Source organism: Paramisgurnus dabryanus, chromosome 21, assembly GCF_030506205.2.
Source record: "Paramisgurnus dabryanus chromosome 21, PD_genome_1.1, whole genome shotgun sequence".
NCBI lineage: Eukaryota > Metazoa > Chordata > Actinopteri > Cypriniformes > Cobitidae > Paramisgurnus > Paramisgurnus dabryanus.
In genome coordinates this window covers 8,218,282-8,236,954 of record NC_133357.1, presented here as the reverse complement: position 1 = coordinate 8,236,954, position 18,673 = coordinate 8,218,282, and the positions used below count along the sequence as shown (strand labels likewise).

The 18,673-nt window shown below is 37.7% G+C and overlaps 2 protein-coding genes across 3 annotated transcripts in view; both read right to left on the bottom strand.

Annotated features, from left to right (window-relative positions):
- The window catches only part of znhit6 (zinc finger HIT-type containing 6), a 31,033-nt gene extending 24,084 nt beyond the window's left edge, over positions 1 to 6,949 (bottom strand). For both annotated transcript variants that reach the window (XM_065269078.1, XM_065269079.1), the window contains exons 1-5: positions 6,779 to 6,949; positions 6,406 to 6,471; positions 5,731 to 5,837; positions 5,538 to 5,626; positions 3,704 to 3,807 (exon numbers count right to left, since the gene is read on the bottom strand). In XM_065269078.1, coding sequence (XP_065125150.1) covers positions 3,704 to 3,807; positions 5,538 to 5,626; positions 5,731 to 5,837; positions 6,406 to 6,471; positions 6,779 to 6,855 — 443 coding nt within the window. In that variant the 5' untranslated portion in view covers positions 6,856 to 6,949. The remainder of the gene's footprint in view (positions 1 to 3,703; positions 3,808 to 5,537; positions 5,627 to 5,730; positions 5,838 to 6,405; positions 6,472 to 6,778) is intronic.
- Positions 6,950 to 8,318: 1,369 nt separating this feature from the next.
- Positions 8,319 to 18,673, bottom strand: part of LOC135750231 (uncharacterized) — a 98,234-nt gene continuing 87,879 nt past the window's right edge. Inside the window, exons 54-60 of the mRNA XM_065269009.2 lie at positions 15,791 to 15,826; positions 15,572 to 15,598; positions 14,833 to 14,892; positions 13,723 to 13,891; positions 13,380 to 13,489; positions 13,039 to 13,245; positions 8,319 to 10,282 (exon numbers count right to left, since the gene is read on the bottom strand). Of these exons, the coding sequence (XP_065125081.1) occupies positions 10,136 to 10,282; positions 13,039 to 13,245; positions 13,380 to 13,489; positions 13,723 to 13,891; positions 14,833 to 14,892; positions 15,572 to 15,598; positions 15,791 to 15,826 (756 nt within the window). The 3' untranslated portion in view covers positions 8,319 to 10,135. The remainder of the gene's footprint in view (positions 10,283 to 13,038; positions 13,246 to 13,379; positions 13,490 to 13,722; positions 13,892 to 14,832; positions 14,893 to 15,571; positions 15,599 to 15,790; positions 15,827 to 18,673) is intronic.

The window sequence follows — 18,673 nt, the reverse complement described above, 5'->3', positions numbered from 1 at the left end:
TTGAGCGGCCATCTTGGTATACCCAAGACTTTTGACTTACATTCAAAATCATGATGTAAATTCACCCGGTTTACAGCGTTTCAGTCACACAAGATATATTTTTTAGGATGTGTGTACATAAATTATTTGTTACTTTTGATGTTATTTGCAATGTTTTTACCTTAATCGGGTAGGATAAAAATGTTAAAATGAATGTGTTTTCTGCATTCTGTTGTAATGACACAAATGTGTAAATAAAGTTTTATGACATTAATATAAAGAGTTATATCCCATGCCTTTTTATTAGGGGAGTTATGAACTGAACATCCAAACACTGTCCTTCTCTAAATGACCTGAGGACAGTATGTTCATGGACTTGAGAAATATCTGACAGTAAACCACAGCCATTAAAATTCATTAAGAGGCAGTAAAACATCATTTAGAGCAAGAACAACACACAAACGCACAACATCTCTTCTGCTACAACACAAATGAAGCTGTGTGTCCACTAGAAACATGAGGCTTTGTGATTGGTTAAGCAGACGACGAACTCTTCAGATAAATTGGCTTTGCCGTCTACAACACACGCTAGGACAGGGGGTTGATGATCTGAGCAAGAGTAAACGCAGTGTGTCATCATTAACCAAGTACACTTACTCACATCTGCTTCTCATATTGTGTACTTGGTACATTTCTCTCCCTCATGTGCCCTGCTCCTGTCAGATATACAAAGACCTGATGTTTCATCATGATTTCAATGAGGTTCAGTTTTATCATACAGGAAATTAATAAATGATCACATTAAACTGCTTACATCAGTTTTATGATCTATATTCAAATACTGACACTGTTTATTGTGTTCGATGCAAAATACTTTATAGTCTGCCTTCATCGCATTTCCCTATATCCAGGTGAAATTTAATAGTCAGAGCCGATGGTTGGTGAGGTCTTTTGCAGTTTCTGTACCCCTTTATCCACCCTGTACTGTCCTTTCCTGACATACTGTCTATCAAATAAAGGCAAATATGGCCCAGAACAAAACTTGTCACACTCGTACCTTAAGATACCCCCACCTTTTACATGCAAGCCTTTTAGCCAATCATCACTGCCCATTTGATGTCACAAAGGAAGGTGTGGTCAGTAGAACATTCAGCATCCAAATGCCCTGCCATCTCTCCACTTTGTTGAATTTAATTACAAAGAACAGCGAGTAATTATTACAAAACTCATGTCGTGTTCCAGCCAAATGTCTGACATCACACAAAAACACTTTTAAACATAATGGCTTTGAATAGCTACAGAAAGTGTCAGGGTGGGACGGATGAACTATAGGGAATCTCTCCAACAGAAACTCACACCACTCATTTATCATGACGCGCGTATGACGGTCTGTGCTAAGACCGTACTGACTGCATTTATCAACAGCGCCACCATGTGGATTTATCCAGAACAATCTTACCCATCCTTTAAAGCTTGATACAAACTACATACCTGCAAACTCAGAAGGGCTGAAAAAGGTGACACATTGTATACGCGCCCGCACCCCCCCCCCCCCTTACTATTGTTATATAAATATGGTAACAGTTTACAATAAGGTTCATTAGTTAACATTAGTTAGCTACATTAGTTAACATGAACTAATAATGAACTGCATTAATACAGCATTTATTAATCTTTGTTAATGTTAATTTCAACAATTACTAATACTTTATTAAAATCTTGTTAACATTAGTTAATGCACTCTGAACTAACATGAACAAACAATTAAAGCTTAAATTTGTATTAAGTAACATTAACAAAGATGAATAAATACTGTAACAAATGTATTGCTCGTGGTTTGTTCAAGTTAGTTAATACATTAACTAATGTTAACTAATCAACCTTATTGTAAAGTGTTACCAAATATTCTTACATTTAGGCCAATCCTAAAAAAGTTATAATCTAAATATATCAAAAATTCCAGTATAGAGTCCAGTAGGTTGTTACAGTTAATATACAGTAACAGAAATTTGCATATTAAAAACGTGAAGTTGTTCATTTGAAAGATTAATTGAAAACACATGTAGTAGACGTAACACCACTATCTCACATTAAGTGCACTACATTTCTTCAGTCATGCATCCCTCTTTACAGTAAATACATTACAGCATACTTGATTTAATGTGAGGACAGTGAAATTGTACACTTATTATCAATCTTATAATGTACTTAAGTTACTCAGGCAATCAGTACAGGACATCGCTGGTTTATTTTGGCTTATAAAGTAAGTTATATCAACCAGCTCAGGTTAGCTGATAAAGTAGCATCAGAGTAAACATTTGTGCTTGCCTTTGAGGTGCGGGATGGCCCTCCTGCAATCGCTCATCACTTTTGTTTTGATTGCAGCATCACATGTTTAACAAAGGGTCCCTTGACAGAAGCAAATGTGATATGCATCCATATGTTTGCGCTTTATCTCTTCTCTCAGACCAGACGCGAACTTTTCTCTACAGTTTATGGCATACGCAGCACGCAGATGTCCCGCTACGGTGGCTCAACGCAAGCCATTCAGCGTTTGACATCAAAGTACCGCGAGACCAGACTTCTCCATATGTATTTGATTCGCTCTCGCAGTATTTTGATATCATAGGATTGCCCTGCGTGGCGCCAGATGAAGTCCCTCAGTTATGTGTTTGTGCGTACCTCGCGACCACAGATTCTATCCATCTTCACCCTCTGACACTTTCGTCTCGTTTTTATTTGACGAATAAACAATGTAGCGAGTAACGTTAAGTGTCATTTCAAATGTAGTGGAGTAAAGAGTACAAATACCCAATCAAAAATGTAATTGAGTAGAGAGTAAAAGTTGCTTATATTTTTGATACTCAGTACAAAGTACAAAGTAGCCAAAAAAAACCTTAAGTACAGTAACAAAGTACATTTACTTAAGTACTTTACACCTCTGCGTGTGATTCACAGAACAAACGCACGCACAGAAAACGCGCTTAACGTTACCCCTTTCTTTCAGATGTGAAATCTATAAATCGCAAATTATCTTGAACTAGTATGCATCTGAACAGTAAGATTTCCACCTTTAAACGATGCCTAATTAATGCCATTGACATATAAAAGAGCGCATGTCAATGTTTAAACCCTTTATGAGCAGCAAGAATGGCTTATATTTTCAAAAACCTGCAGCAATCGGACAAGCAAAAGTGCCTCAAAGTGCCTCAAAACTAACCTCAAAACAAACGTCAGTGTCAGTAGCGGTAGCGTGAAAAGTTTAATCCGCGGGAAAGCTGATGCAGCCAAGGCCTTTTAATAGAAGCTGCTGGCAACGCAAAGACCCGCCCTTCACGTAACCCCATTTGTTCAGCTCCCATCCATTGACCAATCGGCTATCCTAACCTTAACCACACTGTGATGACCTCACGTGATGACCAAAGAGCTTTCATTGTTTTTGTGAAACAGACCGCAGTAGGTTTTTGAAACTCCCGTTTATGAGAAGTTTAGACCCCCCCCCCCAAAAAAAAACAAAAACTCTTCGGATCTACATGATTCACGTGGATGACCTTTTTCAATTCAAAACGGCGATTTTCGCCGAAAAGCGACTAGTTTGCAGGTATGAAACTAGTACAAGTGCATTTTTGACATAGACATGCCTGTGTTTGTTTTAGGTTTTAAACTTTAAAGAGGTGCCTGTTGCACAAACTGTCTACACACAACACACACACTTCAGTCTTACGCTTTTTTGAAGATAGTGGTGTTCTCTCGATTTTTACTGAACATTTTGGGCAGAAACTTCAGGGTGACTTTAACTGCTCGCGCCCTCCTGATTAACCAACTGCCCTAGAGAGAAAAAAAGAGAGAGAATTTAAAACCTGCTGTTAATGAAAAATAATTGCTGACTTACATACATTCATAAAAGACGACTTATCTTCTTTTTACATTTGTACACGCATGCCCCGTTTGCATGGACGGTCACGTGACATGCGTTTAATCAGATTTACAAAAGACAGATCAGCTCTAATGATGGTTTCCTGAAAAGCACGAGATCCCGGAGGAGCCAGTGAGAGGAGCGAGTCACAAGCAAAACACACACAACACTTTATCTCACCATCTCTAGATAACTAATGATTCGTACAACACTACATGTTCATACTGCTTACACGCCTATTGCCAACAAAATACAGAGGATTAGCGTTCTAGCTCTCACTCTGATTGACGTGTGGGCGTGCTTTTTTTGGGGGGGGGGAGTGCCCATAAAAGGAATATGGGGTCACAGATATGTAACGGGTAACCATGTTTGAAAAAAACTTTCTAAAAACTTGAACCCCGTTCACACAGCACTTTGGTCGCAGAAAATTTCCGTAAATTTGGCAGAAAGAGGCTGCTGTGTGAATACAAATGTGTCCGTAAATGTTTTGGAATCACCTCCATAAAAAGGACCTTTTGTACGAAAGAAGAGGAGTGAGTTTGGCCCATAAATACTCTGTCACACGCTCAACTGTTTTTTTGAAACTTTTAAATGAGGATTACAACTCTTTAACTGTGTTAATAAGTCAGAATGCATGAAATAGCATTAAAGCATTTTTTAAAGGGGTGGTTCAATGTTATTTTGAGCATTCTGACTTATTAACACAGTTATAGAGTTGTTTCCTCATGCTAAACGTAGGCAAAGTGTCAAAAAAGCAGTTGAGCATGATACAGCTGACCAAGTATTTCTTCGCCAGGGTTCGTACAAGTTTCGGAAAGTTTTTTTTCGATTACAGGTCCAGCTGATGTTTCAGGTGTTTCTATACGCATCACTTCCTTATATGAGCACTTCCCCTGGAAAACCCCGCCCACCCGTCAATCAGCGGGAGACGCTAGAACTTGCAAACATCATATCACGCGACACAGCTTTTTTTAATTTCAAAACTCAACAAAGGCACGAAAGAAGAAGTGTGTTTGTGGATGTAAGGAGAAGAAAGCCAGCCTTATGAAAACAATGGATATAGTTTATTATCCGGGGTAGCAGCGGAGTTTTGCGTGTGTGTTTGATGCGCTGGATTTTCCCAACCGGGTCATAAGTTGCATGCGGTAAGTAAGACTTCTGTCTTATGTTGGAAATAGGCACGTGCAAATTATATAAATGACATGAACATGTAGTGAATCATAAGTTAAACAGTGTTGTATAGTGTTGCATGACTCGTACTCGCTCTTCCCGCGGTAGTAACTCCTCCTTCTTCCTTTTTCGTAGATTATCGGAAATAATCGGTAAAGCTAATCTTTCTTTTATAAGTCTGATAAAACTAAAGACTCTTTGGAGATAAAAAGGATGTTATACTACTCTATAGGTACTCCAGAATAACATCACTTGAACTACAGGACTGCGACCCGACGGTTTGAAACTTCTTAAGTGCGGTTTGGCCGATAGAGGGCTGCAAAGTGAATGTGAAAGTGCCATTCACCCTGTGTCCAGTGGATAAACGACTAAAACTTTTTTGGAAACGTTATTTTAAGGTAATAAAAACTTATTGGTGTTGCTTTAAGACTGAAAACGAGTTAATGTGAACATTTAGCATCGGAGGTCTCACCTCTTTCGGGTGTCGACGACTGGCGTGCAGGACACCGTCTCTGTTTGATCTTTCTCTCAGTCGAGCTGTGTCCTCCAGAAACCTGTAATCTACAACAGCAGAACCATCAAATCATCAACACTAATTTAACAAACCTAACTTTCTTCAGTTCTTCATATAAGCAGTACTGTATGAGATGTTGGCAGATACTCACCACTAAGAAGACTCATTTCATCAAACTGAGAGAGAGAGACAAATGCGGTCTTATCTCGAACACCACTGCACCCTGAAGACGTCTTGTGCCGTTTCACACAGGCCAAACTACACAACACAATAGAGACAGTTTAACACAGTATTATAGTTCATAGATATATACACTAGATGTCGCCTTGGGGCTCTGAGCATGCGTCAAAACCGCCGCCATCTTAGAACAGGGGTCTTGTCATTGGAAGTATCTAGGTAAAGCAGCTATCTCCGCCTGTACTTCGAATTCATGAACGATGCCGGACTTTTGTGCTGCGCATGGATGAAAGGGCTACTAGCACTATGCATTACAGTTAAAAAAAAGTAAATTTTCATAAAATTAAAACTTTTATTTTTTCCTGGACTAAACGCTAAATACATGTCTGACTGTTGAAACGAACCAAAAGAAAACAAAGAAAATCGCGTTGATGACGATTTATGGTGATTTTATTTCTGTTACACCATTGCCTACAATGACGCTGATGCGGGATTCCCCTGTTTCAAGATGGCGGCTCTGTTTGACGCATTCGGTCCAATGAACTGCTGTAGCCAAGGCGACATCTAGTGTACATATCTATGATTATAGTTAAGTTCTTAGCAGAAACACAAGAATTAGAAATGTGATGTGATGATGATGATGTGTTACCTGCAGGTGTGTTTCATACAGTTTGGGCATCTGTATTTGGACTCTTGAGTTTCACACACGTCACATCTGAATAAATCACCACACACACAATAATACTATATTATATGATATACTATAGTACTGCAGATCATGGTATTTTGATACTTTTTTTTACTGTAACTTGTTATTGTAAACAACTGATATACTTCAGTACTAAAAGAGCAATTATATTACAATCGTTTTTATTACAGTGTTTTAAAACTGCATTTTAACAGAATGTAAACTGAAACATGTGATATGTAAACGGACTCTTCCGAAACCATCAAGAGTAACTTAAGTCATTAGGATTGATGTGTTAATATTAAGTTCCTGTGTTTGGATGAAAGTTTCTAACCTTGACAATGACACTTTGCGTTTAACTCCTCTGCGCTCCTCATCCGCTTTATCGATATCGTCCATGACTGAAAGCATGTTTATAAAATCAACATAAAGTCTTTGAATTTCAAGAACACACGGATGAAAACATCAACCAATGCACACACGTGTGCGCCACTGTCGTATTTCGCTCTTGCTTTACGACACTTTACGACAGTCAGGCGCTTTTTTGACAGTCGGGTTGTAGTGCTAAAAGGTCCCCGTCCAGTTCGCCTGCAGGCTGCTGCCTCCGGAGGTCGCATATGTAGGCTGCATACGTCATCAAGCCTGGTTTATTTCCGTTAACTGAGCATTACATTCGCAATTCATAAACATATTACAACCATTTACGATTAACTAAGAATAACTGTTAACTTTATAATTGTTAATATTCTGAAATAAGACGTCTTGATGACGTATGCAGCCTACAAATGCGACCTCCGGAGGCAGCAGCCTTTTGGATTGACAAACGGCCCACATGGGGAGTTTTCAGGGAGAATCCCACTTCTTGCACCCTTGATAGTTATTTTTCAGATTAACTTTATATAAGATTTCTTTGTGCAAAGCATGACTGAAATCTGATCCATTAATAAATATGTGAGATAAACGTTTTAGTAAACAAAACGATTTCTTTTAATGTGTTATCTTTATATTTTAGTGAGAAACATTATGCTGCATTTATATGAAGGACCTTTTTTAGGCCAAGGAGCCCCAGAACATCAAATTAGCCTGGATTTACATACTTTGTTATGATGGTTACAAAGATATTAAAATAATAATTTCACATACTGTTAACATACTATTTTTTAATTTCACTGAAAAGATTTTAAACCGGAAATGTAATGCTCTTCTTTTTAATCAAAACCAGTAACCCCATAAAGGCAAAAAAAAAAAAAAAAAAAAGAAAATTATTTGGCCAAAAATATGTTTTAAATTTATGCCAAATACATTTTGGAGAAAGTAAAGCTTAATTAAATATATTTTTGAATTTGAAAGTCTATTTAGTTTTAACTTTTATATATTAATATATATTTTAAAATGTATTTCAGGGCCAACAAATACATTTCTATACAACCCATACAACAAAAAATATATTTTTGCTGGCCAAAATATAAAAGTTTGTATAAAATGTATAAAGTATGTATACAATTTTTGCTGTTGAAAATATATAACATTTTAACCTTTTTTAAAACAGTTATGTTTACAGGTTTGTTACATACAAAGATTTTTTTTCTAATGCAACATAAATATAAATTAAATATATTTAAAAATATACCAAAAATGGCCAAAAAATATATTGGTTAAAAATAATTTTTTGTAAACACATTTAAAAATATATTTCAACACATATATTTTTTGTTTATTTTAAAATAAATAAAAAATTATATTTGAAAAAATATATTTTTCCATATCTGAACAATCTGACATTTTTTAAAAATAATTTACCTTTAAGAAATCCTAAAAAATCTTTAGCAAAATATCTGTCTGTGTAGCCACTATTAAAAAGAGAGAAAAGCACCTTGGGATTAAAACATAGCTTTTATTTAATGTCAAAATATTTAATATTTACATTTTGTCTTGTGTTTTGTTTTAAGCACATTTATTGACAGTTTCTGTACTGTAATCATAAGTTAACAAGCGTTACTTCCTCTGTGTGATCACATCTGGCCAATCACAGCTGCCAGAACACAACAAATGCAATTATTTGTGTTTATATACAAATACAATTTTGACATAAATAAAAATGGAAATAAATGGTAAGTGACCAGAACGATCTCTGAGAGATAATTTATTGGAGTACAGTATTTTGATAAAAAGTTAACATAAATAACCAATATAAATGTCAAAATATACACAAAGAGGAAAAATAAAATGATTGCTGAATACTGTCTGCAGCACCATGAAGAAGTCGCTCGACCCGGCCAGATGTTACGATTATCTCACAACAGAGATTTTTCATTACATGCACACTTGAACATTTCATTTGGTTTCAAATGATGAAACGTGACACTCGTTCACAATCTGAAAATCCCCCACTTCTGTACTTTCATCAAGTGAGATACTCGTGAAGTGTCTTCTTTAATGGGTCACGAGCGGGCGTTCTCCTTAAAGAAGTTTATAAAGCCAATGTATAACATAATTTATCAACACACTGTTCATATAAATAAGGTTCGTTTCGATCAAATGCAAAAGAAGCCGGCACAAACAAACACCTCAAGGCCTGAAACATACTGTACGACGAGACAGATGTCAAAGACATGACTGCATTATTATTTTATCTGCACTTTGCAAACCTTAAGAGCATTTATGTGCCATTAAAACCATATATAATTCTTTTTAGCTAGGTAGATATATGCACACTTTATAACTTGCTCAGCAAGATTTTCTTCAAACTGTTGATTCACTATAACCTGAGAGAAAGAAGACAACAGATTTTAGCAATTGTTCTACATTTCGTTGCGTTATCAACTGTGGTTTGACAAGGTACATATTGTGAGGACACACATAATGAAACTTGATTATTAATGTATAACGTAGAGTATGTTTCGGGCCTTAACGCGCCCAAACACAAGCACCTGTATATGAAGGAGGTAGAGCACCATCTAAAATAAGAGGTACAAGTCCACGTTCAGCTTTTCGTTGTTCATCATTCGAAAAACCTTGTTTACATTGTAAATCAATATCTTGAGATCTAACACTCAATCCAAAAGGTATTGCACGTTTAGGATTGCTTGTGTGCGAAAGGCACAGGAGATTTTTGCCTTGATGCCACATGACACACTAAACCATAACACGCTACTTAAAGGTGCAATATGTACATTTTAGGAGGATCTATTGACAGAAATGCAATATAATATGCATTACTATATTTTCAGTGGTGTATAAAGGCCGTACATAATTAACTTTATGTTTTTATTACCATAATGGATACCTTACTGTGGGTCCCCTTACATGGAAGTCGCCATTTTGCACCGCCATGTTACTACAGTAGCCCTAAATAGACATTAATGTTGACTCAGACGATGACGTGTTTGTCCCATAGTGGCTACCGTAGCTTCTCTATGCGTTTCAAAAGGGAAGGGTGAGCTGTGGACTGAGCCATTGATTGCAATTCTCAGTCTCACCACTAGATGCCGCTTAAATCTACACACTGCACCTTTAATGGATAAGTCACAGCATCAGTCTCTCAATCCATGTCTTGGGCTCCAGAAGAACTCAAGCTCATAACAGCGTTTGTTCTTTCAATGAAAGGTGAGACTTCACAGGACCTGTGGGAGAAAATGCAGTGTCGCCCATTTTACCAATGATCTGATTTAATGTGTAAAGCACAAGTCCTTCACAGGAAGCAAACAGGGCCGATCTCCAAGTGTCGCTGGTCTGATGGATGCGAGGGATCGGCACCTTGTATGTTCAAGATGGGAAGCTGATATGTGTCCTGAGTCTTAAACATGAAGCGGGACTGATGCCAGTTACCATCACGAATCTGTTGAGAGAATCAGGGGGTCAATATTTCAAACACAATGTACTGTTACTGATGATCACTGATGTATTTAAAGTCCCATAAAGTTTGTGCTATCAGACATGAATGACGAACTTATGATTCATATTACTCATGTTTTCAACGTCCTTCAACGTGATGCCCAGCCGATGCGCAACCAACCAGTTTAATCCGCTTACCCGTTTCATATCCCTATCGTGTTTATATATATATTAGGGATGTAACGGTATCAAAAATTCACGGTACGGTAGTATTTCGGTATGATGCCCACGGTACGGTAATTATTGAACCATTTGCAGGAAGAAAAAAAAACAAATGAAGACTTGGAAAAACTCCCATAAGTGTTTATTAAACAAGACTGAACATTACAATGTACAAAGTGTAGTGAAGTGTTTACAATTTTCATAAAAAGGACAAAAAAATTAAGTTTCATTTTAGTTTGTCGACTTTAAACAACTCCCAATCAGTCAGGTTTTAAGAATTGAGTGACTCCCTCAATTGACCTAGTTTTAATTATTATTAAAATTAATGCTAATGCTTGGTACTCCTATGAAAGCAACGGTTGTGATTGTAGAATCAAGAAAAGATGATGGGTTTTAAGATGGGTCAATTCCTGAAAACAAAAACAACCCAGTAAAAAATGAAAATTGCTTACTTATTGTAGCTGGACTTAGAGCTGAGGTCAGCTCACTTAATACAGGGGCGCGTTTCCCAATCGGAAGTCTGCAGCCTCTATGGGTCGCATTTGTAGGCTGCATACGTAACGAAGACCATCTTATTTCAAAATATTAACATTTTTCAAGTTGACTATTATTCTTATTTAATCGTATATCATTGTAACACGCTTATGACTTGCGAATGTAATACTCAGTTAACTTAAATACACCAGGCGTTTAATGACGGATGCAGCCTGCATATGCGACCTAAGGAGGCTGCAACCTTCTAATTGAGAAACGGCATACACACTCTGCTCATTCACGGATTTACTCACTCGTTTTTTGAATGTCCATCACATTTTGTCCTTCCTCGTTTCTTGTCACAGCGAACGCGAACTTTTTCGACACATCAGATTTAAAATCCGTGTTTCTTTTGCTTCCGCCATTGCCGCTCCACTTGTAGAGAGGCGTCAGAGTAGCACGCATGGGATTATGGGAATTGTAGTTCCCGCGTCCCTCCACTCGCTTTACTTGACCGGAAAAAAACTACACGTGTTGCCCGGAAGACCTTACGTTTTACCGATCATGTGACCACGGTGGTACCGGGAAAATCTTCTACCGCAATACCACGAAATTTATAATACCGTTACATCCCTAATATATATAAAAATATATATATATATATATCTCTCAATGGTTTTTCTCCTGCTAGGAGTTTTCCCACAGGGTTTTTCTCCTAGGGGTTTTTTCATCCCCGGAAAAGTCAGCCAACATTGGCTTAACTTAGCACTTTACTGTATACGTTACATTATTACTACGCTCGCTTGTACGGTTTATTCTTAGCTGCTGTATTCTGCTTCTTATATTATCTATCGATTATTCTGTGTTTTCCCCTATATCTATTAACTCTTTCCCCGCCATTGACGAGATATCTCGTCAATTAAGAGAAAACGCTTCCCCGCCAATGACGAGATTTTCCGTCCTTCCGCAACTTTTTAAAACCGGAAGTATTGCCCTATGGCAAGCTGCTGCATGTCCATGTCTGTTTTAACGATCGCTCTGAATGGGATCTCTATGAAAAGTCCGTCATAAAAATGGAATTATCTCTGCTTTTTGCTCAAAATGTGGTGTTTTTGCAAAAACCTACCCATATTCAAAAGCTAATTGCAAAAGAACCACTAAAGGTAGGATGAAAGGTTTTTTTTGTTTGAAAGCAGAGGGTCTGTTCTTTCATTTGGTTTATTACACGGCTCTCTGGAATGCTTGATTCTGATTGGTCAGTTGAGACATTTGCAGGTTGGTTCTTTTCAAATAATAACCGCTCCAAAATAATAACGCATAGCCGGACTACTTTCACGAGTAAAATCGCTCCGCGCCAATAAAGATCAATAAAGATTACTGTCTGTTTGGCGCCATCTTGTGACAAACACTCGACAACCACGACAAGACACAGAGAGCTGAGACTGAACTTGACAAAATAGAGCATGACAGCTACGAAGCCAACACACAAAAAAATACAGAATGGCCATTAAAACTTCTCAAAGACTGGCTAAAAGAGAAAAAATGGAGACAAGTATGACGCAGAGGATCTTAATAAGGTATTACGATCATTTTATGCATCTGTGCAAAGTTTCGCGGAAGGAAAAAAATGTTAATTTAAAACAAATATGCCAATAAAATGTTTCAAATTCATATTCATGTCCAGTTTTTTTTCTTATGTGGCAAGTAGCCGTGTAATAAGCGGGATAATGTAGAGGCAGCCGGTAGTTATTGGGAAATAAGCCCCTTCAGTGTGATACAAGACCCTCCGCTTCGCGTCGGGTCCTGATCACACTGTCGGGGCTTATTTCCCAATAACTACCGGCTGCCTCTACATTATCCCTTACATATTGTATTGTATATTGTAAAACTATGTTTATATATTTAAAGAAGAACATTTTCTGGAAGGCATTAAACTTTGGTGAAAATCATGAAAAACGCTGGCGCTGGCTGGCAACTTTTTTTAAAAACGCTGGCGGTGAAAGAGTTAACAATTGTGAAAAGCGCTATATAAATAAAATTTTATTGAATTGAATGTTTTCTCACCTTACAGTTATCCAGAAGTACATGAGGTCTCAGAGGTGAATGTTCCTCAAACACGTGACCGTTCCAACCCCAGAAGCGCAGGAGATGCGGTGTCTCCATGACAACAGTCGCTGGGTCATTGTAGCAGTGGACGGTGATGGTCTGGGTGGCCGTGATGCTCAACAAATGTAAAAACTTCATCTGGACTTTTCCAACATTAAACACTGTCTATAAAACAAGACAAAGAATAACTGAGCTCATGTTGATGATAAAGATGAAGAACGATCAGACTTACAGAAAATTGCCATTAAAATAAAACTCATTTTGATCAGAATGACAGGTGTTTGTGTTAAGTGTTGTACCTTATCTGTAGTAACAGGTTGCAGGCAAGTTTGGCCACCTGCAGTGAAATTACAAAACACCTGGATAGCATCAGATGTGCAACCCAAGTTTGGATCGATCCAGAACATTCCTGACCGACACAGACACCACAAGAATACAAGGAATCAATTAATGAATAATCAGATTTGCATACATTCTTTTTATTTGTTCCTCGCCACAGATTTATATAATATTTTGTGCATGTTCCTTTTTCTATACTCAGATGTCTTCTGTAGGTTTGAAGCAATGCATTCTGGGAAAGCTGCTATAGAAATAAAACAGAATAGATATGAAGTTGATGACGGGTGAATGACTGAAGCTCACCATCACTCATCTTGTTCTGACACTCCAGCAGATCTTTACAGACGCGAGCGGGGTTTTCTCGCGTACCCACTGGAGTTTTAATGCTGGTCAGGACGCCGGTTAGATACTGAAGGGTTTTGAAGATCTCAGCGTTCTGGTCCATCAGAGACGCATCTGTGTTTTGATAACTCTGAGGTGAAGAATGTTCATATGTTAGCTTCATTTACACTTATGCATCTATCCACAGTGCATTCATGATTTATTAACTGTTTGATGTTATGGTGCTGTCGTTATAAAGCTAAAGGTTTGGAGGGCTTGCAAATAATCTTTGTTTTTAATTAAATGAAATGTGAACATCATCATAAGACAGAATGTGAATTATTTCATCTTTATCTTTGAATACATTTTATTTATCTGTGTTGCTGCGCGTGTGATCGATCACATCAGCTGAGTTTTTGCGGTGTTGTCAAAAAAAGCTTTATGTTGAGAAATTTACATTTTATCACACAATTTTTAAAAACTAATGTCATTAAATTCATTTTAATAACTGAGGAAGAGTTTATGGCACATGTAATGTGTTTACTGTACACTGTAAAAAATGCAGCATTTTTGTCAAATCAACATATATTTTTATGTTCCTTTAAAGGTGCAGTGTGTAACTTTTAGAAGGATCCCTTGACAGAAATGCAATATAATCTACATAACTATATTATCAGTGGTGTATAAAAACCTTACATAATGAACTGTTATGTTTTTATTACCACACAATGACTTTTATATATTGTATACACAGATAAACAGATAAACATTTAGTGCAGAGAGAAAAAAGATAATTGACAGCACAATTGAGTTTCATTCTCAACAAACCACCATTATGGTGATCAGAGTTTGCATTTCATCGGCTCATTTGCATATAAAAGGTCACACCAAAAACGGCACAGTTTTACTCGGACCTACAAAATGGCAATTTTAACATGCTATAATTTATTATCTGTGTGATATTTTCAGCTAAAACTTCACATATACACTCTGGGGACCACCAACTACTTATTTTACATTTAAAAAAATGTCATAAAATTGATTAAGTATCTTAAGAAATGTTTAAGTTGTAAAAAGTGCAATCCTGTTTACCTCCAGATGCAGGAAAGCATCAGACTCCATCAGACCCTGAATGTTCACATTGATGCGTCTCTGTAGGATCAGAAATTAACCAAACACTAACATTAGATTAGGTTTAAAGTTTAGAACACATGTGATGAGATTGTTGTGTGTAATGCATTAGGCTTCAGTCACACCAAAAGCGCTTTAAACGCTTGCAAACGCAAGGCGCGACGCACTGCCTTTTTTAAAAAAAGAGCAGTGCGACGCGGCTTTTCATATTGCTAAGCAACCACTGAGTCAGCTGTCTTGTCAATCAAATATTGAAGCGTGAGCGCTCTTTTGCTGTTAACTGTCATATCAGCAGAAACTTTAAAAAGAGGACGCTTGCTCTGACCTTGTTTGAGGATGAGAGGTGCACAAACACACAGAAGAGAGTGAGCGAGTGGTGTCCGGTTCTTCAAAGCAACTGTAACTTCCCTCACCACAACGTAAGGCCCGCCTCTCCCCTCATTCGATTGGACAATGAAAAGACACGAATGACGTCGGGCGCTTCTCCGCTCTCAGCGCTCCTTCAAAAACGCGTGCGCGGCAGGCGGCAAAAAACCGCAAGGCGCTCGGCGCGCATAAACAGCGCGCAAACGCGCCCTGCCCATAGAATATCATTCAAAAAAGGCGCCTGCAACTGCCATAAACGCTATTGGTGTGACTGGCCCCTTAGACGAGTGAGCACAATAAAGTCACAGGAGATGAGATGAGATGTGTTTCTTACCGATGGTCCGGGTAAACCTGGAGGTCCCTGTCCAAAAATAAAATAAAATAAGCAACTGTATGTCATAAACTACTAAGACTGCATTCATATCATTATAAACACTGAGTGTATTCTGTGATTTATTACTTTATGGTTTGTACTTCAGCCCTGGCAAGCACAACAAACAGCAATGATAAGAGATACATCCATCTCATGATAGATAGATAAATAAAGACATACCTGCGGCCCTGGACTGCCCTGTGGTCCCTGAGGTCCCTGTTTGAACAAAACGTCATAACATTTACTCATATAGATGAATCATACATCTTTATAAGATTCATTTAAGCAGACGATGGTGACAGTTCATCGATCAAAGGTTAAAGAGATAGCATTTCAGTTTCTATCTTTACCACTAAGCCACAATACTTCATTTAAAAATGACTGAAAGCATATGTGAGTAAATGATCGTCTTCGTGGTTATCCAATAAAATTCAGCTGACCTACATTATTATGATAAATGAGAGATCATTATCCAAAGCTATTTGGGATTTTTGTAAAAGTTGTTCCCAGAACTTCAAAGTTTAAAAGAAATCATCAATATCAATTTTATTCTGTCCTTAATTTGATTCCTAACCATCGTGCATTTCTTTCTTTTCTCGCTGCAAAACTCAATTTTTTGGACAGACTGACTGAGCGTCTGTTTTTAATGCAATGAAAGTGGATGATTTACGGCGACAAACTCCAAAGATGACAAAATGTCACAAAAGTAAACTTTATAGGACTCGTGTGGTAAACTCAAATTCTGTGGTAAAAATTTAGTAAAATGTAAATCTTCCTCTCACCGTAACTCTTAAAATGTCATTAGCGTTTATGTTTAACTGTAAAAGTTTAACTCTTTGGTCGTGTGGTGCCAAGTTTGATGTCATTGACAATATAAAAAGCTATTACACGTTACATTACAACAATAATGAAAAAGTATTTTCTGGAACATCACAATCCGTTTGTGTTGTTTATAAGAGGTCAAATCGCACAGGGTGAGTAAACATTATCATTATTTATAATAGCCTATTAGGTGAACTTTGTTCAAAATCAGAGATCAGATATTTAAAAGTGAAAAGCTTGCCAAGTATGCAACACATACTCGAAATGTGACCTCTGCATTTAACCCATCCCACTGAGTGGTGAACTCGTGAACACCCCTTGCTCAAGGGCACCACAGTTTCAACCCACCGGCAGTAAGACTTGAACCATCAACTCTCAAGTTACAGCCCAACTCTCTAACCACTAGGCTACAAGTAACCCATGCTGGCAAAATGACTCAGAATGTGTGCTGTGTAAATTTGAGCGACATTCAAAAGAAAGAATAAGGGGCTGTGTACACCAAAACTTTTAAACGCGGCTGAAAACGCCTTGAGGACCCCGAATGCCAGCTGTTTTTCAGCTGAGTGCCAGCTTTCTTCAGCTGAGCGCTTTGGTAACTGTGATACTTCAGCTGCGAGCCGGTTGGTTGTTGTGGTAATGTCCCGCCCCTCCTCCACTGTGATTGGGCGGCCGTGTGAGAACTGACATTGACGAGCGGAGCTTTTCTCCCAAAGTTGAATCTCTTTCAACTCTTTACGCTCAGCGCTGAGCGCGGAAAAACCGCAGAGCGCCGGTTTTCAGCGCGGAAAAAACCCGCTAGCTGCTGGCTTATTTGAAAAACGCTGAGCTTCCATTGGAAACAATTGAAAACATGCGCTGGCCGCGGGCGTAAAAGTTTTGGTGTACACAACCCCTAAATGTCGATTTTGGTCTAAATTGAGGTTTTCATAAAACTAAGTACATTAAGCCATCATCTAGTCATCCCAATGCTCTAAATAATCACTAAACATCTAAAATTAGCTTTATTTTTATGTTTTCTGAGAGGTATGTCGTCCTAAATGCTTAATTTAATACAAAGATGCGTCTCCATCAACATCATATATAGCCTGTAAAAGAGATGGATGTGGTGTCCATGTGGTGACGTTACCCATAGGTTTCTGAAGTTCATTTGTGAAGCTTAAAGTAGGCGGATGTCTGCCGTCGCCATCTTGCCGGCACGTCACCACGCATCACTCGCGAATATCCAAAAATGGGTAAAGAGGCGGGATGTGGGTGAAGCTGAGGTGGCTGGTTGCTGAAACCACGCCCCCTAGCACGACTCTAGTGACAGCAGTGGCAGTTCACCCGTCAATCAAGCGGCCACGCCCTTAATTATGCAGAACTTTAAGGAATAATATCATTTAAACAAATGAGTTACAAAAAAATTCACCCCCCTCACAGTTGTCATGAAGGGCAAAATAAGCTATACAGACCAACAACTATTTTTGTACCAGGCTGAAACATATTATTTTCTGCTGTAAAGTTGGGCATTTTAAAATGAAGGTCTATGGGGATTGACTCCCTTTTGGAGCCGGCCTCTAGCCTCATGCAGGAATTAGAAAATTAAATGCAGAACAGGCTTGATGTTGAAATAGTTATTAAGAGAGATAAAGATCGGGATGTGATTGATTTTAAAAGAGTTACGAAGAGCAATAAGACATGAAAACGATCTTTCTCACGCTGACTGATAGATCTGAAGCATGCACACTGATGCAAAGTTTTAAAAATATCTATTTTGATGAATTCCCGCAGCTATAATCTGTTATGTCTTTAAGTGAATGTTTGGTTAACTGTTGGGGAAAAATATCTGATGTGTAACATTATAATAGATCCTTGCATTATAGTAGATCTTAAAACTGTCAATCAAACAATAAAAGAAAGAAATAAGTTATATATTTTATAGATATTGTTTTTGATTTTGTGTGTGTTAAACCTATTAATTTTACAGTGATTTTAAAGTACGGATACAGTGATTTTGCTTTTAACCCTCAAAAATCTTTTTTATCATTTTTTGTCAGATTCCAATACATCGTTTTAAAGTTTTTATTAGGGAATGTCAAAATATAAATAATTAATTTTTAAAAAGACTTATTTTGCCAGCATGGGTCACATTTGTTGATTGATGACTGAGTTTTGAGATGAATGTAATGGAGTAATGTCGCCCCCACAGGTCAGAATGTGAACTGCACCCTACTGTAAGCAGATTCTCTGTATGTTCTGTAC